This window comes from Prinia subflava, chromosome 3 (genome assembly GCF_021018805.1).
Source record: "Prinia subflava isolate CZ2003 ecotype Zambia chromosome 3, Cam_Psub_1.2, whole genome shotgun sequence".
Lineage (NCBI taxonomy): Eukaryota > Metazoa > Chordata > Aves > Passeriformes > Cisticolidae > Prinia > Prinia subflava.
Genome location: NC_086249.1, coordinates 93,291,307 through 93,312,879, shown reverse-complemented (window position 1 = coordinate 93,312,879; position 21,573 = coordinate 93,291,307). Strand labels below are relative to the sequence as shown.

The window sequence follows — 21,573 nt, the reverse complement described above, 5'->3', positions numbered from 1 at the left end:
TTCCCAAATAATTATACTCTATTTGTATAAACTAGGCATTTTTTCCCTCTGATTTATATGACTGGAAAGTATATAACTTCTCCATCCAAGGAAGTTCTCTTGATGTATTGCTAACATGCATTGTATTTCATATGAAAAGTTGAAGGTATTTTTATAAAACTGTTCTGAACAGAATGTAACATTTTATTCAGCAGTACACCCACAATTCAGTGATTCGTGCATCTCTGAAGCTCTTGAAATATATTTATGCGCTTTAGATTCAGAACCATTCAACTCTTAATTGAGACAGATTTGACAACTCCTGTTGAATTGTTTCAGAGGTATTATAAAGCCTTGCTGCAAAGGGCTGAACCGCACAGAAATAAAAGACCTTTTGTCAAATCAAATATGTAGATGACAATTGGTACAGTCACCGAATACAGAAAATTCCAGCTTCACAGTTTCTGTAACTGGAAAAAAGCTTGAAGTGATAGAGAGGTTTTACTTTGCTAACTTCATGCCTCTGCTAATTAGGGACACAACTGAGCTGTGGAACAGTCCTTGTGCTGGGAGCCAAGGAAAATCACCAGAGGCATTGAAACAGAGCACGGCAGCGAGGGGAGAACGCGACACTGCCTCCCACACTGAACACAACCAAGCAACCAAGGAGGGCACAGTTCCACCAACCTGCCTACAACAGATCAACAGGAATGAACAGTGTTAGAGTGGTGATAAAGAACTCTGTCAGTGCCTGGGATATCATTTCCACAGTCAGTGAGGTTTCACTGATTATCTTCAGTGGGGAGACATTTTAATAATAAGCTACATGAGGCCCGAAGGCACATCATCTCATGTCTAGCTGGATCATCTGCTATTTTATTACTCAGTGATTTCATAGTAACTAAAATATTTCTCCACGTCCATCTGGATTTTGAAAGGTGTATCATGTGTAATTGTGCACTTGGGCAGCATTAGCATAACATACACCTTTTCACTTAGTGTCCCACATGGCATTGTAATTCTAGTGCCAACCTAGTGTCAATAAAAATCATAATTTTGACTTTGAATGCCAAAACAGAGGATTTCCTCGAAGACTCTGAGATTCAGAGTTTGTTCACAGCCTCTTCAAGCAGTGACAACAGATGGTACACAGGTTCTTTCAAACAGGTTATGGTAGTGTTGCTTAGGAAATATGGATTCCCAAACTGATTTCCAGGAGAAACGACTGAAGAATACTGAGCATGGTGCTGCTACCCTGGGCTGTGTGAATGCAGAGGGCCTGGCATCAAAAATGACACGAGTTTTCTGGGCCAAATCCCAAAATCTTTCTGATGAAGGATTCAGAGCTACAGAATTAAAAACTGGGGTTCTGACTGAGTGGGAAGCAGGCAGACAGGCATCTGGATAAGCTCTGGATCATCACGACCACTGCAATTTTCTGGTGCCTGCTGCTGGGTACATATGTTAAAAAGAGCATGAATTCAAAAGCGATCTGCTTGCCACAGCAGATACTTGGATAGGAACCTTTCTGTGCATCCATATCACTGGCAATTCTAAGAAACAACCTCAACACAATTGGACTGACCCTTTCTTTTTTCTGTCTGCAAACACAGTTTCTACAGCAACAGTTCAAAGCAAAGCAACACATTATTTTACATAAGCTGCTTTTTTAACGCACAAAATATTAGGCATAAAAAATAAACATGTAAAATGCTGTAACCCTACAACTCCAAGTGAAATGCCAACAGGGCTGTAGCACACTCTGCAATATAGTAAAACCAGCAGAAATCACAAAATTTAAGTGCCCTTAAAATTAAAGTCCTTAGGGTAAATCTAATTATCTCAACAGGCTTTAGAAAAATGGTTTTGTTCCCAGGACCAATTTCATGCACTCCTGCCCCCTCTGTGAATTCAAATACCAAATGCAATGTTTGAAATCTTTTTTTAGCCTCCGGATTCTTAGCTTTCTTCTGATAAGGGACACATTCCTTGGTACCACACAGTGGAGCTTCCTGGTAGTATATCTGCTTTTTTAGCTATCTTTTGCAGCCTTCTAAGACATAATAATCCAGTGTCTGCAGATCAGACTCCGAAGGAGTTAATCAAAACTCCTGACAGAGAAGGAATCCTCTAAAGCAATAACAGCAATACCCATATGTGATTTGCTTTCAGATGACGAGAATGAGGCCTGATACACAGCAGGGAAAAGAGAACAGATGAACTTGTGATAAGAGCTGACAGAAGAAACCAAAATAACAACACATTACCTTGCTCTTGTTTGATCCTCTCTCTTTCTGCATAGCCAGCAGCAAGCATGTTAATTCTGTTGAGCCATCTGAAATAATATTAAAAAAGCAGTGATACCGATCCAGCCTCTTAATTTCTGAGTGCTTTTCTAGCAAAAACAAAGCTAGAAGCATCTGAAGGAGATTAAGGACTATGTTATATTTCATATCAGACAGCTGTTCTCTTTGATACTCTTATTCAAGGAGTCTCCAAAGATCTATGATTTTGCTGTTGAACAAACTGTTTTCACAGCAAGGATTTTATTTCAAATGGAAAACCATGTATGATGTCAAACATCTGTAAAAAAAGGATTTAGAGATAATCAAAGAGCTGTTAAGTCTGCTGCTCACAGATATGCCATCACACAAATACTCCTGCTGTTCTGATTTCTTAAGAATAAATACCACTTTTCAGAGATTTAAGCAATATTTTAAGGCCTGAATTGGCAACTTAGCAGAGGAACAGAGCAGAAAACAGCAGTAAGAAGAACAGGTTCACTCCCAAACAGACATTGTGGTGTAATTATACCATTATGTTTTAGAGCTTACCTACAGTGCCGTGTACAAAGAGAAGGAAGCATATCAGAATTCACTTTTGTGTTTGTGTCAGAGAAGTGCAGGGAGAAAAACAGTTGCTTCAATGCAACTCACATCTAAGGCTTTAATCTCAATTTAGCCTTGAAAAAGTGATTCCATAAATTGCCCAAATTAAAAAAAAACCCAAAACACCCAAACAAAACCATACAACCCCCTCCATCACTCAAACACAAAAAAAAACCCCAAAACCCCAAACCAAAAAGCAAACGAGCTATTGCTGCTCTCCTCTAGTAGGGCTGTCATTGCCAAGCATACACTGAACTCTCTGTAGCAGGGCAGGTTCAACCTGTGCTCTTCCCCCATGGGGCTCTCAGTGTATTCATCAGCCAAATGCTTACACTGAATCAGGTCCTCCATCAACGAGGCTTTAAAGCACCACGGCAATCTCCCGTGTTGTCCATTCCATGGTAAACCTGGAATTACTTGCTCCAGTCATCCCATAGCCAGGATTTGACAGGCCTGGTTTGCCAACCTACTGGCTTGCAATTTAACTGCTAGGGTATACAGAAAGACAACTCCAGTCAGGTTTGTGTTTTCTTCAGGAATGGGAAACCCCCGCTTCAGAAACCTGTGCCTGATGGGTTTTGTTTGCATACTGCAAGCACAGAACCTGGATGTCTGTCTCGGCAGAGGACACACCTTTGTAATGGCTCCTGCAGTGGCTTCAAGACACTGCAGTGCAGGGTAAGCATCAAATCATAAAACACAGCTGCTTTCCTAGAAGTTGACTCCTGTCATCATGGAGTCAGAGAACTATAAATGCTTTAGGCTGGAACGATCTTAACAATCTCCTAGTTACAAATCCCCCTGGCATGGGCAGGGACACTTTCCACTGACTGTCACTGTCCTTTCACAAACAGTGACCACATTTTTGATCTGTAAACCATGTTAATGGTCCATAAATCATTGTACATTGGGAAGAAAGCTAGGGATTTACTCCGTAAGTGATTGAAGAATATTTCACATTACCACACAATCAAAATTTCTGCCAAAAGTATAGGGAAGCTGAAGAGGACACTTAAAATTTGAGTTGTAATTGTCAGGAAGTGCCATACAGTTGTAAAAATAATCAGCACATAAGAACACAAATCCAACAAATCTCATCTCAGACAATGATTTTACTTCTTCAAAGTCAAAAAATGACCCACTACAAAGCTATCTTTTAGACTCACATTCTTATTGTGAAGACCTTTTTTGGGGAATAAAGCTCAGCTGCCATCTGAGCCAGCTCTACCAGCTCAAGTCAGAGGCACAGAGGCAGGGACCTCACCCAAAGCACTCCAGCCCTGTCCTGCAGAGGGTCCACCAAAGGCCACAGACTTGTCTGTGTGCAAAAGGTAAAGCAGCACAAGATGACAAGCATCTGTGCTGTCAAATGGTATGGCAGACAGTGGGGATGGTGCTTTGCTTGCCTCTCATCTATTCAGGATTTCACACTCCTAGTTCAACTCCTGGTTTACCATCCTCACCTGCACTGCCCACAGGGAACAGCCACCTATGGACCCCATTGGGTAGGGCCACAAAGCATTACACAAGACAGCTATAAATGTCTTCTTGTCCTTCATTCTGTCCTAAACATGAGGCAGCATTTCCTGGTAAGAGTGCTTATTAGTGAGGTAACCAATTAAATTAAAGAACACTTAACTGACAGTCAGTTGATGCTGCTTACAGAAATGCCAGAGGACTGTTTCCAGAAAAGCATTATTTCCTGAAAAGTACAATCTAATGAGAGCCCAGGAAATGTGTACCATTCTCTCACTCTTGAGAGAGAGAGCAGACTGACTTCACCTCTAATGAATTTCTGCAGGTCATGATCTGTGTTGGGGTTTGGACTGTGACCTGCAGTGCCTGTGGGGTGAACCAGAAGGTACTGATGTGCTGTGAACTGTGAACAACCACAGCTTTTGAGTGGTTTGCCAGTCTGGAAGCTAAAGGAATGGTATTGACTTCTTCTGCATATTTTCTGATATGTGGCTGCTAAGACTTCTTCAGATATGATTAGAGAAATAATATTATTTTAATAAAGCATTGCCACAGTTCTGATTCATTGAAGTTAGAATTGTATGAGAAATCCCACACCCTGGACTTGTATCAAAAGGGAAACCTACAGAAACCTACTCCTGCAGAATGGAAGAGGAGTAATACATGTCTGGATTACAAAGCACTGGGGACAAAAGTTCCAATCATACAGCTACACAAATGTTTCTTAATATGCATATTAATGGATACAAAAGCCCTAGGACATGGGAAGATTTATATCTTTCTTCTCTTCAGTGTGTGTGTCCTGGTAGACACTGTAACCTTTGGAGGGCAAGAGGCCAGGAAAATACTGCTTCTTTACAGCAAATGCAGCTTCCACTTCCTTGTGAGAATTATAAGGTCTTTTTTCTAGGTATGACAATAAATACAGTGTCACTGGTAACTGCAGTAGTCATTCAGGTTTCCTTTTTTTTTTTCCTTTTTAAGAACAGTACATTCATTTCTTGTCAGTATTTAATCAAAACAGTTTTATGACACATAGAATAGGATTAAAACCCTCTGACTTTCTGCAGACCTGGAATTTCTGTAAGGAAGGATGACAGTACTCTCACTCTCACAGACTGGTAGGAAACATTTCTCTATCTTATCTCACATTTAGGTAGATGCAATACTTTCAGTCAAAGCAGGGTGTCAAATTCGTCTTAATCATAAAACTCAAGGCTACAGGATGGACTTGCTGTATGGGAAAATGGATACTTTAGAGTATCTGTGAGTACCTGAATGCAGTTTAACCAGAGTGAAGAGAATAACAATGAATTTCCAAGAAACAAGTTTCCATGACCATAAACTAACACCAGAAAATAGTACTTTGCATCTCTAAGAGATAGCCTGTCCTTCTTCTCACATGGAAAAAGCATGCTCACAGGTAAAAAGAACATTTTTTTGGTATGACCATATAAACTAAAAGGACTCCAGATGCCACAGCAACAAAGCTCACTCATTACAGCTCTCTAGGCTCCTTACCAGCACGATGGTGTGGCACAGTCATAAAAGCAGTAAGGAAATTTGAACAGTGACAGTTACCTGAGATTAAAATACCCATTTTATGCGAGTAGAAACCACAAACAAAAACTTCATAGCTGGCAAACTTTTTTTTTTAATATAAAGAACTTAATCATTTTAACAAGGGATAAAGGAATTGAACCATTTTGAATTTTCATTCAGTCTACGTATTAGCAGTTTTCTACTGTTGTTTCTTCTGCTTCAAGAAAAAAACTGAAATGACTGCCTGATACATAACTAGAATCTATGTCAGAACCTTGACAAAAAAAAAGAACATAAAATAATCAAAAGAGTAATAATTTAACTTCATAATTTCACTCTGTGTTTTACTTCCTCTAGGCTTCAAAATACTTTTAGACAGGAAGTATTTTATTATCCATGCCTTTGAAAGACTATTTTGCAGTCACTTTTTTCCAATCTATTGAGTTAATTGAATATTTGTTAAAGTGAACTAATTTTTAAAAAACACGGAACAAAGAGAAAAAATAAAATTCTTTGGTGAGACTCTGATGGCAACTCAAATGTAAGAATTTCAAGTAATTCCATAGACCTTGACAGAGTTTGAATTTACATGTGTATAACTCAGATCAAAACTTTGTCAAGCTCATTCTAAAGGAATTAATAAGCACTATTTTCAAAATATGATAACAGGACTATTTGTGGTGGTAAGATAAAAATCTTTTTATGCCTGGGTTTTACACTGTGCAATATATTTTTAAAATATTGCTACATATTTGCTGCTGCTTTCTAACTACTGAACAATTATATAGATTTCTATCCTTAAAAAGAAGGTGCCTTGTCATACTGAGTCAGGACCTGCTGACAGAAATGATTTAGCTGCTGCTGTTATTCAGGATATGTTGTGTATAGACCATGCCATTATTCTGCTTGCTTTGCAGCAAACTGCATTTTGAGTGACTGGCTTGACAGAATTATCAAAGAAAATTTCACGAACAAATAAAAAGGTTTTAAGTTTTCTAACTGAGAAGAGACTTTTGAAGTGAACCTCAGATATGCACAAACTTCTGAAAAAATGGTAGCAGACAGCTATTTCTAAAGGAAAGCAGGCACAGTAGAGTATCAGCATGCCTTTCCACCCAAATATTATCAGTAATGAACTGGCAGTATCCTGAGGGTGCTGTGCCAGGCAGTTGAATCTAGGTACACACAGGAGAGATTAAACCATGACTACAGGACTTACTAAGTTTCACTGATTCAGTTTTAGCTCCTTTTCTCTCTGCTTTAAAAACAACTTTGATCAGCAAGGATATCAGCAGACTAAGACAGAACACTTCTCAGGTTGCAATAATAGATTTTTGTTTGTGTCCTCTGTCATGAAAATGGCATATTATTTTGAAATAAATTAATTTCAGTTTATACAGTGAAAATAAATGAAATAAAGCCATTAATATTTGAGTAAACATGGGATTCATGTTCTAGTTTACCCTCAAATTAATTAAGAGGAATTGTATTTATTTTGTGCTGAAGTCTCAATCATTTTTCTGAAAAATTGCACAAGTGGCCAATAGATACAGTAAAATTCAATACTCAAAGAACTAAGACTTAAGTCCTTGTTCTTTTTTGAAGTGCTGAAATTTTCCCTATCAAATCCAATACAACCAAAATTTCACTTCAAAATTTATAGAAGTAGAGAGAATCTGTAAAATTCATTACTTGTAAACCCCACTCCTTTTTCAAGACTGGCATAAAAAAACAGTGACTGCTTTAAATCTTTCTCCAGCTTCTTATTCCCTCCAGGGCAAGAAACAGAAGGACTCCTAAAGGAAGCATCACGTGTTAGGGAGTATGTAAGGAAGAAGAGTTGGAGATATCTCACCTTTGCAGGTGCCACACAACCAATTCCAGAAACCTGGAATTCTGAATTGTGTTTGGATGTTTCACAAGCTGTATTTATTTCTTTTTAGAAACATGGAATCATGTTTCTAAAGATTTCAAACTTCGTATCAAAAAAGAGGTGATTTTTGCATGAATTGAATAATTAACATACAAAGCCAGTCAGAAGCAACGTTATTCTGCACCTATTCTCTCAGCAACTAAACTTATCTTTTTAGAGTAACAAGTAATTCATTATACCTGTGTTATTAGTAGCTTCAAGCAGTGTCACATTTAAGGAATGGGTCCTTGAACTTTGCTAGATTTCCTTACCTGTTCATATCATCTAGATGTTCAGCAGCAAAATAAAAACTTTTGATCTTAGGATGGCAGGCTTTGAATGCACTGTAGAGGAAAAACATAATTAAAAAATGTAATGGCACAACTCTTTAATTTTTCTGAAATGGAAGATCACATGCTCACCAAGGAATGAGATGAGTTCACATTTCTGAGTTGTTGCATGCCCTCAAACAGTATATGAACATACAAATTTTGGGATTGTGCCAGGTTTCACCAAGTAAAGTGCTCTTCAACTACCCTTCTAAATAATCCTTGATTCATTTGTGCATAAACAATTGTTCAACCATCACCTGCAGTGTACTGTACATGGATAAAGTTCAGCAGGTAAGGATACAATTTTATGTATTGGGTAATTTTGCTGATATCCAGATAGCTGTCAGTTTTTCCTGAACAGAAAACTAACTAAGCAATTAACTCAATACAAACATAAAATTCCCAATCCTTGTGATTTCTCATGTCCCAATGACTGGCATTACCTTTAGCTCTAATGACTACATTTCAAGCAGGCAAATGTGATGTGCTGGTTGACTTCTGAAAAGTTGTCATAAATCAACAGTGTGTTCATAAGGTCATCTTAAGCAATGGGCAATTACTTCTCATCTTTCCTTTCCACCAAAGTAATCAACATGACTGGGCTGAGAGAATTACTGCATTTCATATATAATATGAACTAAATTACTAGAAAGAATCTTTTAACTATGTTGGATAAAGATTTACGGTGAAGCACCTGAAGACCCAGCAAATGCATTTGAAATAATGAATAATTTACAGTAGAGAAGAATCATTTTGAGAATAATCTGGAGGAGTCTCTTAAGAACAAAAAATGTAACAGTCTCAAAGAAAATAAGGAAAACTGCAAACATAATACATGATAAGCACCATCACTATATTTCTGAGACATAATGGATTTTATAGATACATGCACACACGCATATATATATATATATATATAATGTAATTTAATAATTCTCATTCTCTAATTAATTGTGTCTCAGAAAAATGTTAATGACATTCTTCAAGCTCATCATGCTTGCAATTTTCAGTATATGTGCCTGTGTGCACACAGACGTACACACTTCTATGGTTTAGGAATCAGGCCAATGAAATTGAGAACAGGAAAGTTACTGCTAGAGAAGGTAACATAACATCGAGACTGAACGGATTCCATGACAGCATAACAGCGTTATGCAAGTCAAAGCAGATGTACAGCAACATCTGCTCAGTTTAGAAAGACATCATCAAGTTATTGAGACCTAAAACTGGACTTCTTAAAACTCTTACAGCATCTGTCATCTGGATTCTTAGAGAGTTTTTCCCTTTATCTGCCACCCACACAAAGAATCTTAATAACCACGTTTTATGTGCTGCTCTTCAGTAGACATTAAATCAAGTAAAACCAAACCAAAATAATTTAAGCAGGGTGCAACTCTGAAAAATGAGTTGACTTTATGCTGCTGCCCCAACAAAAAGGAAACAATGAAGCACTTTAGCCCTGTGGCCAAAGGACACAGGCTCAAGCTAATGTATCTTTTTTTTTTAAATGCAGTTTTTATCTTCTTCCCTTTGAGACCACCTTGAAGTATAGAGCTCATCCTAAAGAAAGATATAGATCAAGTGATACAAGTTTGGTGCTTTCTGTAGAACTGTAGGTAGTACAAGTCACACCATTTTACATTCGAAAATGATGATTTGCACGAATTTCAGCAATTCCTGTCTTGTTTAAAAAACTGTACAAATCATTAGAGGCAAGGCAAAAAAAATTTGAGCAATAATTACTCTAAAAATATCTCTGTGGGAGCATGCTGCTCTCTCATTGCTACATAGACTTGAATTTATATAAATAATAAATGGATTTCTGCAATGGCACAAATCTGGATAGCAGCATAAATAGTGAGAAAAAATGTTCTTTGATATCTTTAGGTAAGATGTAACATGTAACAAAAATCCAACCAATCACTGTCATCCTCTTTTATTTTACTTTGCCTCAGGACTGAAATAATGTCTCAGCAAACTTCGAGATGATGTTAACTAATTTGGAGTTACATTAAATATTGATGCCTGGCCATGAACTTGGGGACTTTCTTATTTGGACGGTCTTTGTATTGTGCTTAAAGCTCTTTACTGAGTATAAAACACACAATCACTCTCCAACCCCCAACAAACAAATAAAAAAAATAGCAACCCCAAACAGGAAGGAAAAAAAGAAAGGAAAACTAGGAAAATAAAGGGACAGAAGCAGCCAAGGAGTCTTCTTGCTCATAATTCATTTTGGTCTAGTCAAGCACTGTGGTTCATGATGAAGTGAAAAAATAACCTTCTTTGGGTAATGGCACACGCTACACCAAAATAAATTTGCTTTTTTTCGTATGAGCTTATTCTGAGATAAACCTCATGACAACTGTAACAAAGTCCATTATCTCCCTGTTTTAAGGGAAAACCTTGTCCTTTGTTTGCACTTTGTTTATTGTATCACTGCATTGTTTTTAAGCATGCTTACTATTTCTTGCGGCATTCACTGGCTCTGTCAATTTTAAATTCAGGTAGGCTGATGAATCCTTCTGCTTTTTCATCCTGCAAAGATAGTTCCAGATATTACTGTAACTAAAGTGCCAGGAAAAAAAAACCCACCATGCTGAAAACTTGCAAATATTTTCACCTGCCTGGTTCTTACAAAAGGACTATTAATGTCTGCTCTGCTCTGGCAAACCTCCCACAGAAGTCACTGGGATTTTTGCAGAAGTAGCAAGAGAGATCCCTTGGTTAAAAACATAATTTTAAATACCCAGTTTTCTGAAACTATTTCACAGCTGAACCAACATATGAAAATATACAAAATGACCAAATGTATTCAGTCAATTAGTTCTTGTAATTAGTTAATTTCTGGGGAAAATGGACTAATTAGTAAGGAGAAATGCAGCCTAGTGGAAGAAAAAGAGAAAAAAAGCAATTTCAGTGGGTGTTGATTATCATTTTTACATATCACAGCTAAGAGGCATGATATCTCTTCAGCTACTTTCATATCTCTACAACACTCGGAAGAATATATCTGACCTTTCTCCTTTCTCCTCTGAAGATTTACACAGTTTATTTTATCAGTTACACAATATCCCTTGACTTTTCACAGTTTGAAAGCATTATTTATATTAAGCTACTATTACATCAATAACACAGAATCTGTTATTTAACTGCTCATAACTTTGCATGCAAAATTAATACAGGATCATAGAAATGAAGCTGGAAAACACACAAACGTATGTGAAGGAATTTCACAAATATACATCTTTTCCTAAGAGTTTAAATGGCTGTTTACACCACATATGCAGTCCATATGATTATATGCCTTCTTAAAAATAAGTAGAAGGCACAAATCAGCATGTAAAACTGGAGCTGGAGTCATTATGTGGAATGTACAGGGTTTTAACAGGTTCTGCTTTAGCAGGTATTATAAAATCAAAAAGACACTGTTTAGAATAATCTTGCTATTTCTTTTTTGAATGGTTGCCTAGAGAAACAGAGTTTTGGCAAGAGCAGTGATGGCCTGTCCACCTGCCACTGAGGCACCCCCTACCAGCCTTTGAGTCTACTGGTGATGACTGACACTGTGCTGAGGTCTAAAAAATAGCTGAAACTCAGAAACTCCCCGGGGCACTTGGGGCAGGGCGGGAGATGAAGGTGCTGAGAGCACTGCCCTCCACACCCCAGACAAGGATGGCACAACTCAGCTCCCAGCTGCTCCTTGGACCTGGCTGCTGACCACTCACTGCACTTGTAGGCATCAATTCCTGCCCTGATGAAAACCTGGTATAGCCAAGGGAGAGAAAATGGAGAGCAGGGAGTTTGGGATTAAGGCACACATGGAATGAGTCTAAGGAAACAGGCTTCAAGAACTCTGGCCATGGAAGTGGTTGCTTTCTGTTTACTCAGGGAGAAATCGGGGATTACTTTGAAAAGGCTGTGTACAAATGCTTGCTAGGATTAAAACAGTAAGTCCAGGACAGAGTGCATGCAGATGTTAACAATTGTTTTATCTCAGCATATTTACTGATGAGTCTAATAGGACTAAAAATCAAGGTATCCTAACACTGGCAAAAACCTTTGCAGCTAAGCTGATATAATAAATGTGTACCAATGCAGAAAATGTTGCCTAATCAAAGCTGTACACAACTCAGCTGGGATGCTCCTGTGCTTTCAAGTTCAGCATACATGAGCACTGAAATCACATCAAAACCTACAAAGAAACAACAGGCAAACAGAACTGAGAAAACAAAACTATCTTCCTTTACTGCCTAGCAGAGATAAACAAGGAACACCAGGCAGCACAACATTAAAGTTTACTCTCCTATGACTAACAACTAATCCTTGAATGACAGGATTAAGAAATTACCTTTTCGTTTTCAAGAGTTCGAGGATAAATTTATTCTAAACTTGTGTCATGAGGACACAGAAAACTCTGTTATTTCTCCATGTAGTAAAAGGTGAACTGAAGGAGCAAATATCTCAAAACCTTCATGGTAATTTTGTCAGGCATTTAATATTAATTTCAGTATGATTATTTGGGTGAATAAAGTTAGTAACATATATAAGCACTGAAAGCATTTTTTCCCCACTAAATCTTGACTACAGCACTACACAAAGCATTTATTGAGACAATGAGTACAGATGTTTACCTCTTCATTGATATACCAATATAGAGATGTGTCCTTCAGGACAAACCAGTACTTTTTCCATTTTTGGGAGAAATAACTCTTGGCATCTTTCTTTTTCCAAAGCCAGCCTTCACAGTCCCCTCGGCCAAGATCTTTACACGAGATCCGTCTTTTGCTTTTACCAGCAAGAGGAGCTGAAAATGACAATGAGGTGATGTGAAAGCATTCGATTTGTCCACTAAATCAACAAGATACCTAGTCAGAAAGCACTATAGATATGTTTAAGAAAATTAATTAAAATTTTCGACTTCAAATTGACATGAAAAATTATTACAAGCATTCTATTTTGACTACAAGGTTTATGCACACCACCATAAGAGAAAAGCCAAAGCAAATCAAACAAAATCACATTCAGCATCTCAGAGCTCATTTTCTACGGATAAGATAGAAAATAATAATACAGAAAAAAAAGCAACACAGAAAGAGAAGACAGAAGACTCTGCAGAGAAAAGAAAGGCAAGATATTTAAAAATAGGAAAAATGCTTATTTTTAATTTTCAACGGATTGATATTTCACAGTAGAATAAAGCGCACGACATATAAATTCATGTACTTCCCTCTTGGTTACCAAATATAACTATTTAAGTACTTCACAGGTGTTCACAAACCTCTCTTTGCAGCTCTTTTTGAAACTAAACAGTTCCTAAGGCCTTTGTACTTCAAAATCAAAGGAGGAAAATTTACTGTAATATAAATTACCTGAGAGCGTAGGTAATGAGCAAGTGCTGCAGTGAGACATTACCTGAACACAGCTGGAAAAACCAACCCTGGCCCCAAAGAGGCTAGAGTCTAAGTATTCAAAAAAAAAAAGATAAAAGCAGATACATGAAGGTAGAGGAGCATTAGGAAACTTTGAGACATCAGTAATGGACTAATACATTCTCAACATGATCAACCGAACTGAACATTTTACTGGAGCTAACAAGTTACAGTTCCTCACATACTGCAATACCACAAAATTAATTTTGGCAATTCCCTTCCTACCCATATATGAAAACAAATTCATTTTTTACCTTTGTTCTTCTTTTTACTTTTCTGCTGTAGAGAAGACTGCTGAAATGTCTACAAGAAAATCAAAATGGAAGAAGTGAGTACAGTGTTTACATTCAACCACATACTTGTAATAAAGAAAATGTTATGTGAAGTCATATCAGGTAACACAGCCAAGAGATGTCTAGGCCTAAGAAAAAAGGTAATTTCAGTTCACTTGTTCATAAGGTTGTAAAGCCAAAGCACACTGTGAAACATCTCAAAACAGATCACCAATTAGATTGCCAAACCAACTGTAGTTTCTGTCCAAAATGGTCACTCTCCTCTTACAGAAGGAATGTCTCTCTTTGTTTACCATGAAAATAAAGCTACACAGTCCATGTATTCCTAATATATAGACTAAATAAAGTATTCTTGGCATCTATATGTAAATATACAAAATAACACATTGCCTAATGCAGGTGTGGAAGTAGTCACACAATAGTCATTAGACCATCAGACAATTTTCTCAGAACCAGGAGTAGTATTCTGAAAGACACCAGTAAAATTCTGCTAAATCCCAACTGGGAAAAAGTCTCCCAAATAAAAAGTCTAAACGAGAACTTTTTTTTCATCAGGTTTTAAGTGGAAGTATTTCCCTCCAGCTGATCCACTCCCACAAACTAACTCATTCCCTTGACAATGAGACAGGATGAAAATTGCTCCTTTATTTAAGATCTTAGCTTATTAATAATAACAATAAATATGAACACATTTTATAACCATTTCTGTTTAAAAACTTTGACTCAGATAAGCACAATCCACAGTGAACAACAACAACAAAAAAATCTGTAAATAATCAGCCAAAATTTAAAGATGTGATTTCACTTGTTTCAAATTTTAGTTTTCTAGGATGAAAGACAAATGTATCAGTGTTAGAACTAAGAAAAGGCTACATTAGAATGTCTGAGTATTAAAATTTCCTATTTCAGCTTGCCAGGATTCAATACAGAAATCAATACTTTTTTGCCACTTGGTAATAATAAATCGAAGCAAAAGCACTGACAGCTCTGCTATCCCAAATCCTGCTCCTAGTCAATCCCTCACCCTAGTTTACAAGACTAGGTTCAATTCAAAGAGTAGCTTTGGTTTTGCGTGTGGCACTCAGAGCTATGTCTTAATTGACATGATATTATTTGGTCAAATGTTGGACTCGATCTTGGGAGTTCTTTTCCAACCTTAAGGACTCTATTCTAATTTTCTCCTCCCTGCTTCCCACCCCCGTGAGCTCACGTGTAGCACAGTCAGCTTCAAAGGGATCTCATGCCTCACAGCTGAGAGATTTTCATGAAGCAAAAACTAACATGCCCATGGGGAAAATTACCAGCAAGACAATAGTTAAGTGTAATTAAAAAATTTAATTGACTTGCTAGATGTGCTGAGCCCTCAGAGACCATATCTGACAAAAACTACTCCACTATATTGTTACCTCAGTGGGTCAAAGCAGGCCTCCACTAGGAAGTAAAAAAGGATCCCACTCGTTTTCATTCCCTGGCTCTTGTCCTTTTTCTTCTGCTACTGCTACCCATTAAATCAGTACCAGCTCTCAACAAACAAAGACAGCAACACCATCCCATTTACATCACACAAAGTATTTCAACCTGCAAAGGACTAGAAGAGATCTTAATGACCCAGGAGTAACAGAGTGACGGAGCACAAGTGTGTAAATAACTCCCTCTGAAAATCTGAATTCAAGGTGGATGAAAAAATACACACATGTACAAATCCAAAGCTTTAGTGCTTCTCAGTTCACAACTCAGACAATTTCATTCTGCTGTTTGCCTTTTCTGCACTATTATTTTCACAGTGTCAAAACAGAAAAGGAAAATTTCTGCTCCATTTTCTCACAAGTGATTCTGGGAGCAGATGAGAACAATATGAAAAGCCTTCTCTTCAGATGTTTTGTCTGTAAATTGAACCTGCAAACCTCAGTTCACACCTCTTAACTTCTGAGTCAGTTTTTGGGAAGAAAGGGTAATGAAGGGGTATCAGGTTTTAACAGGAAGAAAGCATGTAATTTCCATGTCTAACCATTTTTCCATACATTATGTTATATTGTGAAATAGAAAGGTTTTATTGAATTCAGTTAGTCTAAATTAGCTCAGTGAATTAAATAATAATTAAGGGCAAATCCTAAAACTGAGTGAAGTTCCTGGGAACTATTTCAACTGCAGTGATTTTAACTAACACTTTAGAATATTTTACATAGACTTCAGGCTTCAAGTTAGTTGACCCTTTGCAAAAAACAGCAGCATCTTTTTTCATAACTCAGAAAATGTATATGCAATATAAAATATGTAACTAGAAAACAACAACAAAAACAAAGAAATGAGGATAAAACCTAAAAATGCTTCTTTTGTTGCTTTTTTAGGAACTCACTGAATGCAATCTAAAGCCCCTTCCCAGTTGTAGGATAATGCTTAGTGCCATTTCCTCAGTGGTGTCAGGGGGTCGTGTCCTTCTTCCTGATCAGAGCAAGGCTTGCTTTGAAGCCAACACTGGATCCTGCTCCTCTGGCTCATCTCTAGCCTAGATAAACTATCTCCAAAGAGGTAGAGTCCACAGCTTCTTTAAGCAACCTGTCCTAATGCTGGCCACCATAATGATTCCCCCTTTATAGCTTAATTCTGTGATGCGGCAAATATGGAAATAATATAACTACTACTTTTAAATTCCATGAACTCTAAAAACATGGATTTACACCAGAGGAAGAAATTTAGTTGTACTAATGCAAACTTGCTGAAAGATCCTGTTTAATCATTCACCCACAAGTCAGACCCAATGTATGTTCACTGCATTTTGATTCTGATACACCTTGAGGTTTGAGTAACTGCCTTCACACACATCTTGTCCCAGTTTCTAAGAATCCATCTCTTCCACTAATTCTGAGAGCAAGCATGAAATGAAATAGAAAGCGGCATTCCATATTAAAGAAAATTGTTAGTAACTCAAAATAATGAGAAAAATGGAAACAAGACGGACACTGAAAAGATTGGATGAGTACCTTAAGAGGAAATTGGCATTCCTGAAGAAAATTGGAAACTGTTTAATCATATTCTGAATTATATGCTTTCCAGTCATCCAAAATACAACTAGAAAAACTTTCTATTACCCAAAAGCAAGGTGTCACTTGATGTTTAACATATATCAAAACCCCTTTGAATACACTAAGACTCAGTGAGTTTTTTAGACACAATGATTTTCTCCTGTAATATGTGATCTTTGAGCTTGTTCTGTTTAATAATACACCTAGACTAAGCCCTTTGACAAATCTCTAAGGAGAATATCAAAGAAACATTTAACATATATATGTCTGCCTTTTCTATTAGCAGCCTCAAAGGACTTATTTTAAGAGAAATAAAACACCATTTACTAAAGGGTTTTTTATGTGTTTCTGGTTTGATGTTTTGGTTTTTGTGGGGTTTTTTGGTGGGTATTTTTGCTCTTTTTTTTTGTTTGCCTGGTTTTTGTTACAAAGGTTCTACCATGCCTCTAGTCCTATCCTTCTGAGGTCTTAGCTGCAAATTCCATGAGCCAATGCAGATTTCATTGTGCAGCTAAGAGCCATAACAGTTCCTCTCTTCCTGCAACTGTTCATTACCAGACTTGCTGTGGGGTTTGTATTTACTTTAACAGTCTTCAAAATGACTGACACAGTTCCAAAAGGCCAGCAGACTACACACCTGTAAGGAGCAACCTGCCCAAGGGCAAGCATTTCAGGATTAAAGCACAGCAATGCAGCCACATTGTAAAAAGTTGCAGGTGGAGTCTCATAACTGCCAAGGAGATCACTACTAGCCTGTAATTGTACTTGCTCTTTAGCAGAAAATAATCCTGTATAGGTGGTACAATCAATGCTATCTGCATGCACACAATCACAGATCAGCATCTTTCTATGTATAACGCAACATTTTCAAGAAATGAGAGTATCATGCTTTTGTCTCATTCTCAGAGTTGTCCAGGTTTCTTCCAGGGAGAAAATATTTGTTATTTGTTAGTTCTGTGACTGCTCTATATTTGCTCAGAAGGGAAATAAGATTGAAAATAAATCAATAATGTTCAGAAGCCAGAAAATGTATTTATTATTAACTTATTTAATGGTAATTTCATAGCTCTCCATTTGGAAAAATATATTTAAATGAAAGTGTGAAATTATTTTAAGTTTCAATGAATTTATTTGTTTCATGTCAAATAGGAAACTTAATAAACTGATTTTTCAATACTAATATTAAATTGGAGTGAAACTGCTATCAGAAGAGGAAAATGTTTTATCAAACTGTTATGATGAAAGTTAGAAAACTTCTATTCCAGTTGATAGCTCAAATAAAAGTAGAAAACAGACTAATTATCGAAACAATAAATTTGAGAAGATCAGTTATTTTGACAAACTTCAAGAGTCTGAGGAAGATGTCTAAAGATTTGAGGTCAAGCTGCTCCTTAGAGCTTCTCTAAGATCTAATATAAATTAGATCTGTGACCAACAGAACGCTACATCTATGTCCAAAAAATAAAGACCACAACTGAAGATTCTCTGAAGGAACAGATTGGCCATAGCAACGACTACTACATTGGACAGCTCCTAAAATTTTCATTCAAGAGCTTTTTTGTTTCTCCACTATTCTTCAGGGATTTTTCACTCATTTAAAAAAAAGTTGGAAGAGAGAACCAGGTTATGGAAAAAATAATATCCAATCCTTCTACCCAAATCTGAGCTCAGTCTGATTGGAAGGGAAAATGGCACATACCTTTATAGTTTTATTTAGAGCTCGGGTCAAATCCAATTTTTCTCAAGCTGTAACTTTAGACACTAAGGAACTGTTTACAGGCAGGCAATTCTCTTCTGCCACTGTAAGATAGCTTTCTCTAGTTTCAGAAGGGTAGCTTGTAACACATCTGATTACTGAAAAACTTTCTGCTACAGATGGAAAAGCCAGTATCTGGGAAAAAAATGAAAGCTGGTTCTGCCAATTATGTCATTGAGCTCTCACTTTGAGAGATAGTTCCCAGTGCTTTGAGAACACTGGCAATGTTCTGTTTTCACAGTTTTGATATGCCACATACACATTTCTCAGCATTTGCTGTGTTGAGTTCCAAAATTTCAGAGCTAAAATAAGAATGAAAAGGGGCAAAATGCAAACCTATTGAGATACAAGGTCACACTCTACATCAGTATTAACATCTCATGCTTACGGGTACTCGCAACACAGGATTTTGCCAAAATCTTTTTTTGTTTAGCATCTTGCTTAGTCTCCATCAAGAGCTTATAGCAGACAGTAGTAATTATTTTCAGGGATATTTGTGGAAAATAAAGTTTTCAAAGACTGTTACAAAGACATGATGAGGGAAGACCTCTGTCAGATCAGAAAGTTTGAAACCTTCTGCCAATCAGCAGCAGATTTTCATTTTTGCATTTTGTTAATGACCACAAGGAGAAAGAAACGGTATGTATGTGCCTTAAGAGTTTTTTACTGTAAAAAAAAAGGCTGAGATCTTGAAACTGCAAACTTTTTATCTGGCTCTGAGGTGAGCAATGACTATATGAGCTGTGCAGGATAGTCTCCTTATCACATAGCCTACAAGGATTGATAATATCAAAGATGTCTATTCTTTTGATGCAACTGCTCCTATGTCTGCTTATCCAAGAAGAATAGGCTAGCTAAGGGCAGAAGTACCATCACCTGAAATGTGATAGCAAGCACAGCTTTTCTGCTCAGGGATTCTTATTCGTTCTCCCATTTCTATGTTTTCTTATCATTTGGGGGAGGTCTGTGGCAAATGTTACAGTAGCTGGATACAACTTAGCGGTTGTAAAAACCAGTCAAAATATTTTGTGTGAAGTTGTTAGCATAATGAATGCAAAAATAAAATATTTTTTTTAATCTTTAGGCTATTTGGAAAAATAATATACAGTGGCATTGCATTCCACCACCAGGGAAAGATTTTCCTTCCTAACCATTAAGGCACAGAACTCTTTAACTTAAATACCAAGCAGCAAAACTCCTAGACAACATTAACTTTAAACGAGAGTTCTCATATTCCTCCAGTCTTTTCGACTGACATAACAAGGACTGCAGCAGTGTCATAGCTGCCTAAAGCAAATGAGAATAAAAAGTTAAACTAGACAAGTGCTGTTCATTAGAATAATTTATTCTGAGTTCATCTTTCTGCTCTACATCTACTTTGAAATAAATAATTCTGGTACCTCCCACATTGCTTTTTATTGACAGTAAGAAATCTAGGAGAGAAATGGAAAGATTCAAAAATCCTCCTGTATGTATTCTTCAATGGCAAAAGTCCAAGATGCATCAGTCCCTCCATCACTGTGTGTTTTGAGAGCACCCATTTAAGAAGGAAAACAGAAACTAAATTATCACCCGTTACAGAACACTATTTAACCCTTTATTTTTATTTCTACTCCTCATCAGTTCCCAGTTTAACCTCTTACTGAGGAGAATGGACCAGTCAGAAAAACCACTAAAGAACTGAGGCAGGAAGTCAGCCCTGGAGAACATTTTATCCAGCCTTGTTGCTCAAAGCAGACCCAAGCAGAGGTTGTTCAGAGCTGTGTCCAGTTGGGGTTTTAATATCTCCAGGATGGAGACTCCACAAACTCCATGGGCAACCTGTTCCCGTTAAACCATCTTCACATTTTAAACCATCTTCAATTTTTGTCCACTGCCTTTTGTCCTTTCACAGTGTCTGAGACAAGTCACCTCAAAAGCATTTGAGAAGCCTCATGGATACTTGTGCCCTGCTGCTATGCCCTTCCAGCAGATATCAAACTCTGCAATTTCCTCCAGGAAAAATCTTGGTTTGCTTAGAAAATGTCTGTGTTATTCATAGGGAAAGTAGGTTTTCCTCTTATGCTTATCTAAACATTAAAACAACAAGACTACGCAAGCAGATTTGAGAAACTTGAGGTATTATTGGATTAGAGAGGTGGTCTGTGACATAACATGGAGCCAATCTTGGACCTCCTCAGAAGAAAACAAACTGCTGTAAAATAGAACTCACCCCTGGGACATTAACAACATCTTGCACCAAGCCTATGGTCTTTGAAGAGCAAAAATCATTAGCCTAGAATAAAAGTTCCACGCCTCCTTACAACACCTTGGTGCTTGCTTATGGTGACGGGCACACGCACCTCCTTCTGCAGGAGGAGTGAGCAGCACTTCTGATTGTGCCCCTCAGCATGATCTCTTTCATACTGCTCTGAGTGTGTGAGAGAAAAACATGCAGAGGATATAGGTGCTCTGAGAAAACTGATTTCTGCTTTCAGGAAGATGCACTATTGCCAGTAATTCTCTGTTAGCACTTGGACATAATAGGCTTTGGTGAAAGAAACAGGAAACTCCTGGCTTACAACAGAGGGGAAGTTTTCAGGGGGAAAAAGAAGGAAAGAGTTTCTGTATATCAGGAATTATACATTCTGTTAAAATTCATACCAAACACTTCCATTGCCTTTATTACTTAGGGAAGAAAAAGAACAGTTCATTCCAGGATAAAAGTCTCATTACTTGCTGGAATTCAGTAAAGTTTCCCCAAAGCATAAGATGAAGCAGTCCTTTGCAGAAGGTGGGGAAAGATAACATTAGGTCTTTTTGATTCTGAGCTGGTCATGGTGACCTCATAGGTACAAACCAGCTTACAAGAAGTTTTACACATCATTCTAAAGTCAGAATTCTGAAGTGTTGGAAATGCTATCTACTTGGGTTAATCTGAAAGCAAAGGGATATACTTGA

At 37.3% G+C, this 21,573-nt stretch overlaps 1 protein-coding gene across 5 annotated transcripts in view; it reads right to left on the bottom strand.

The window, feature by feature from the left end:
- Nucleotides 1–21,573, bottom strand: part of CNKSR2 (connector enhancer of kinase suppressor of Ras 2) — a 206,980-nt gene that overhangs the window by 45,474 nt on the left and 139,933 nt on the right. For all 5 annotated transcript variants that reach the window (XM_063392931.1, XM_063392932.1, XM_063392933.1 and 2 more), the window contains 5 exons: nt 13,816–13,864; nt 12,764–12,936; nt 10,594–10,667; nt 8,070–8,141; nt 2,247–2,314 (listed from right to left, as the gene is read on the bottom strand). In XM_063392931.1, the coding sequence (XP_063249001.1) occupies nt 2,247–2,314; nt 8,070–8,141; nt 10,594–10,667; nt 12,764–12,936; nt 13,816–13,864 (436 nt within the window). The remainder of the gene's footprint in view (nt 1–2,246; nt 2,315–8,069; nt 8,142–10,593; nt 10,668–12,763; nt 12,937–13,815; nt 13,865–21,573) is intronic.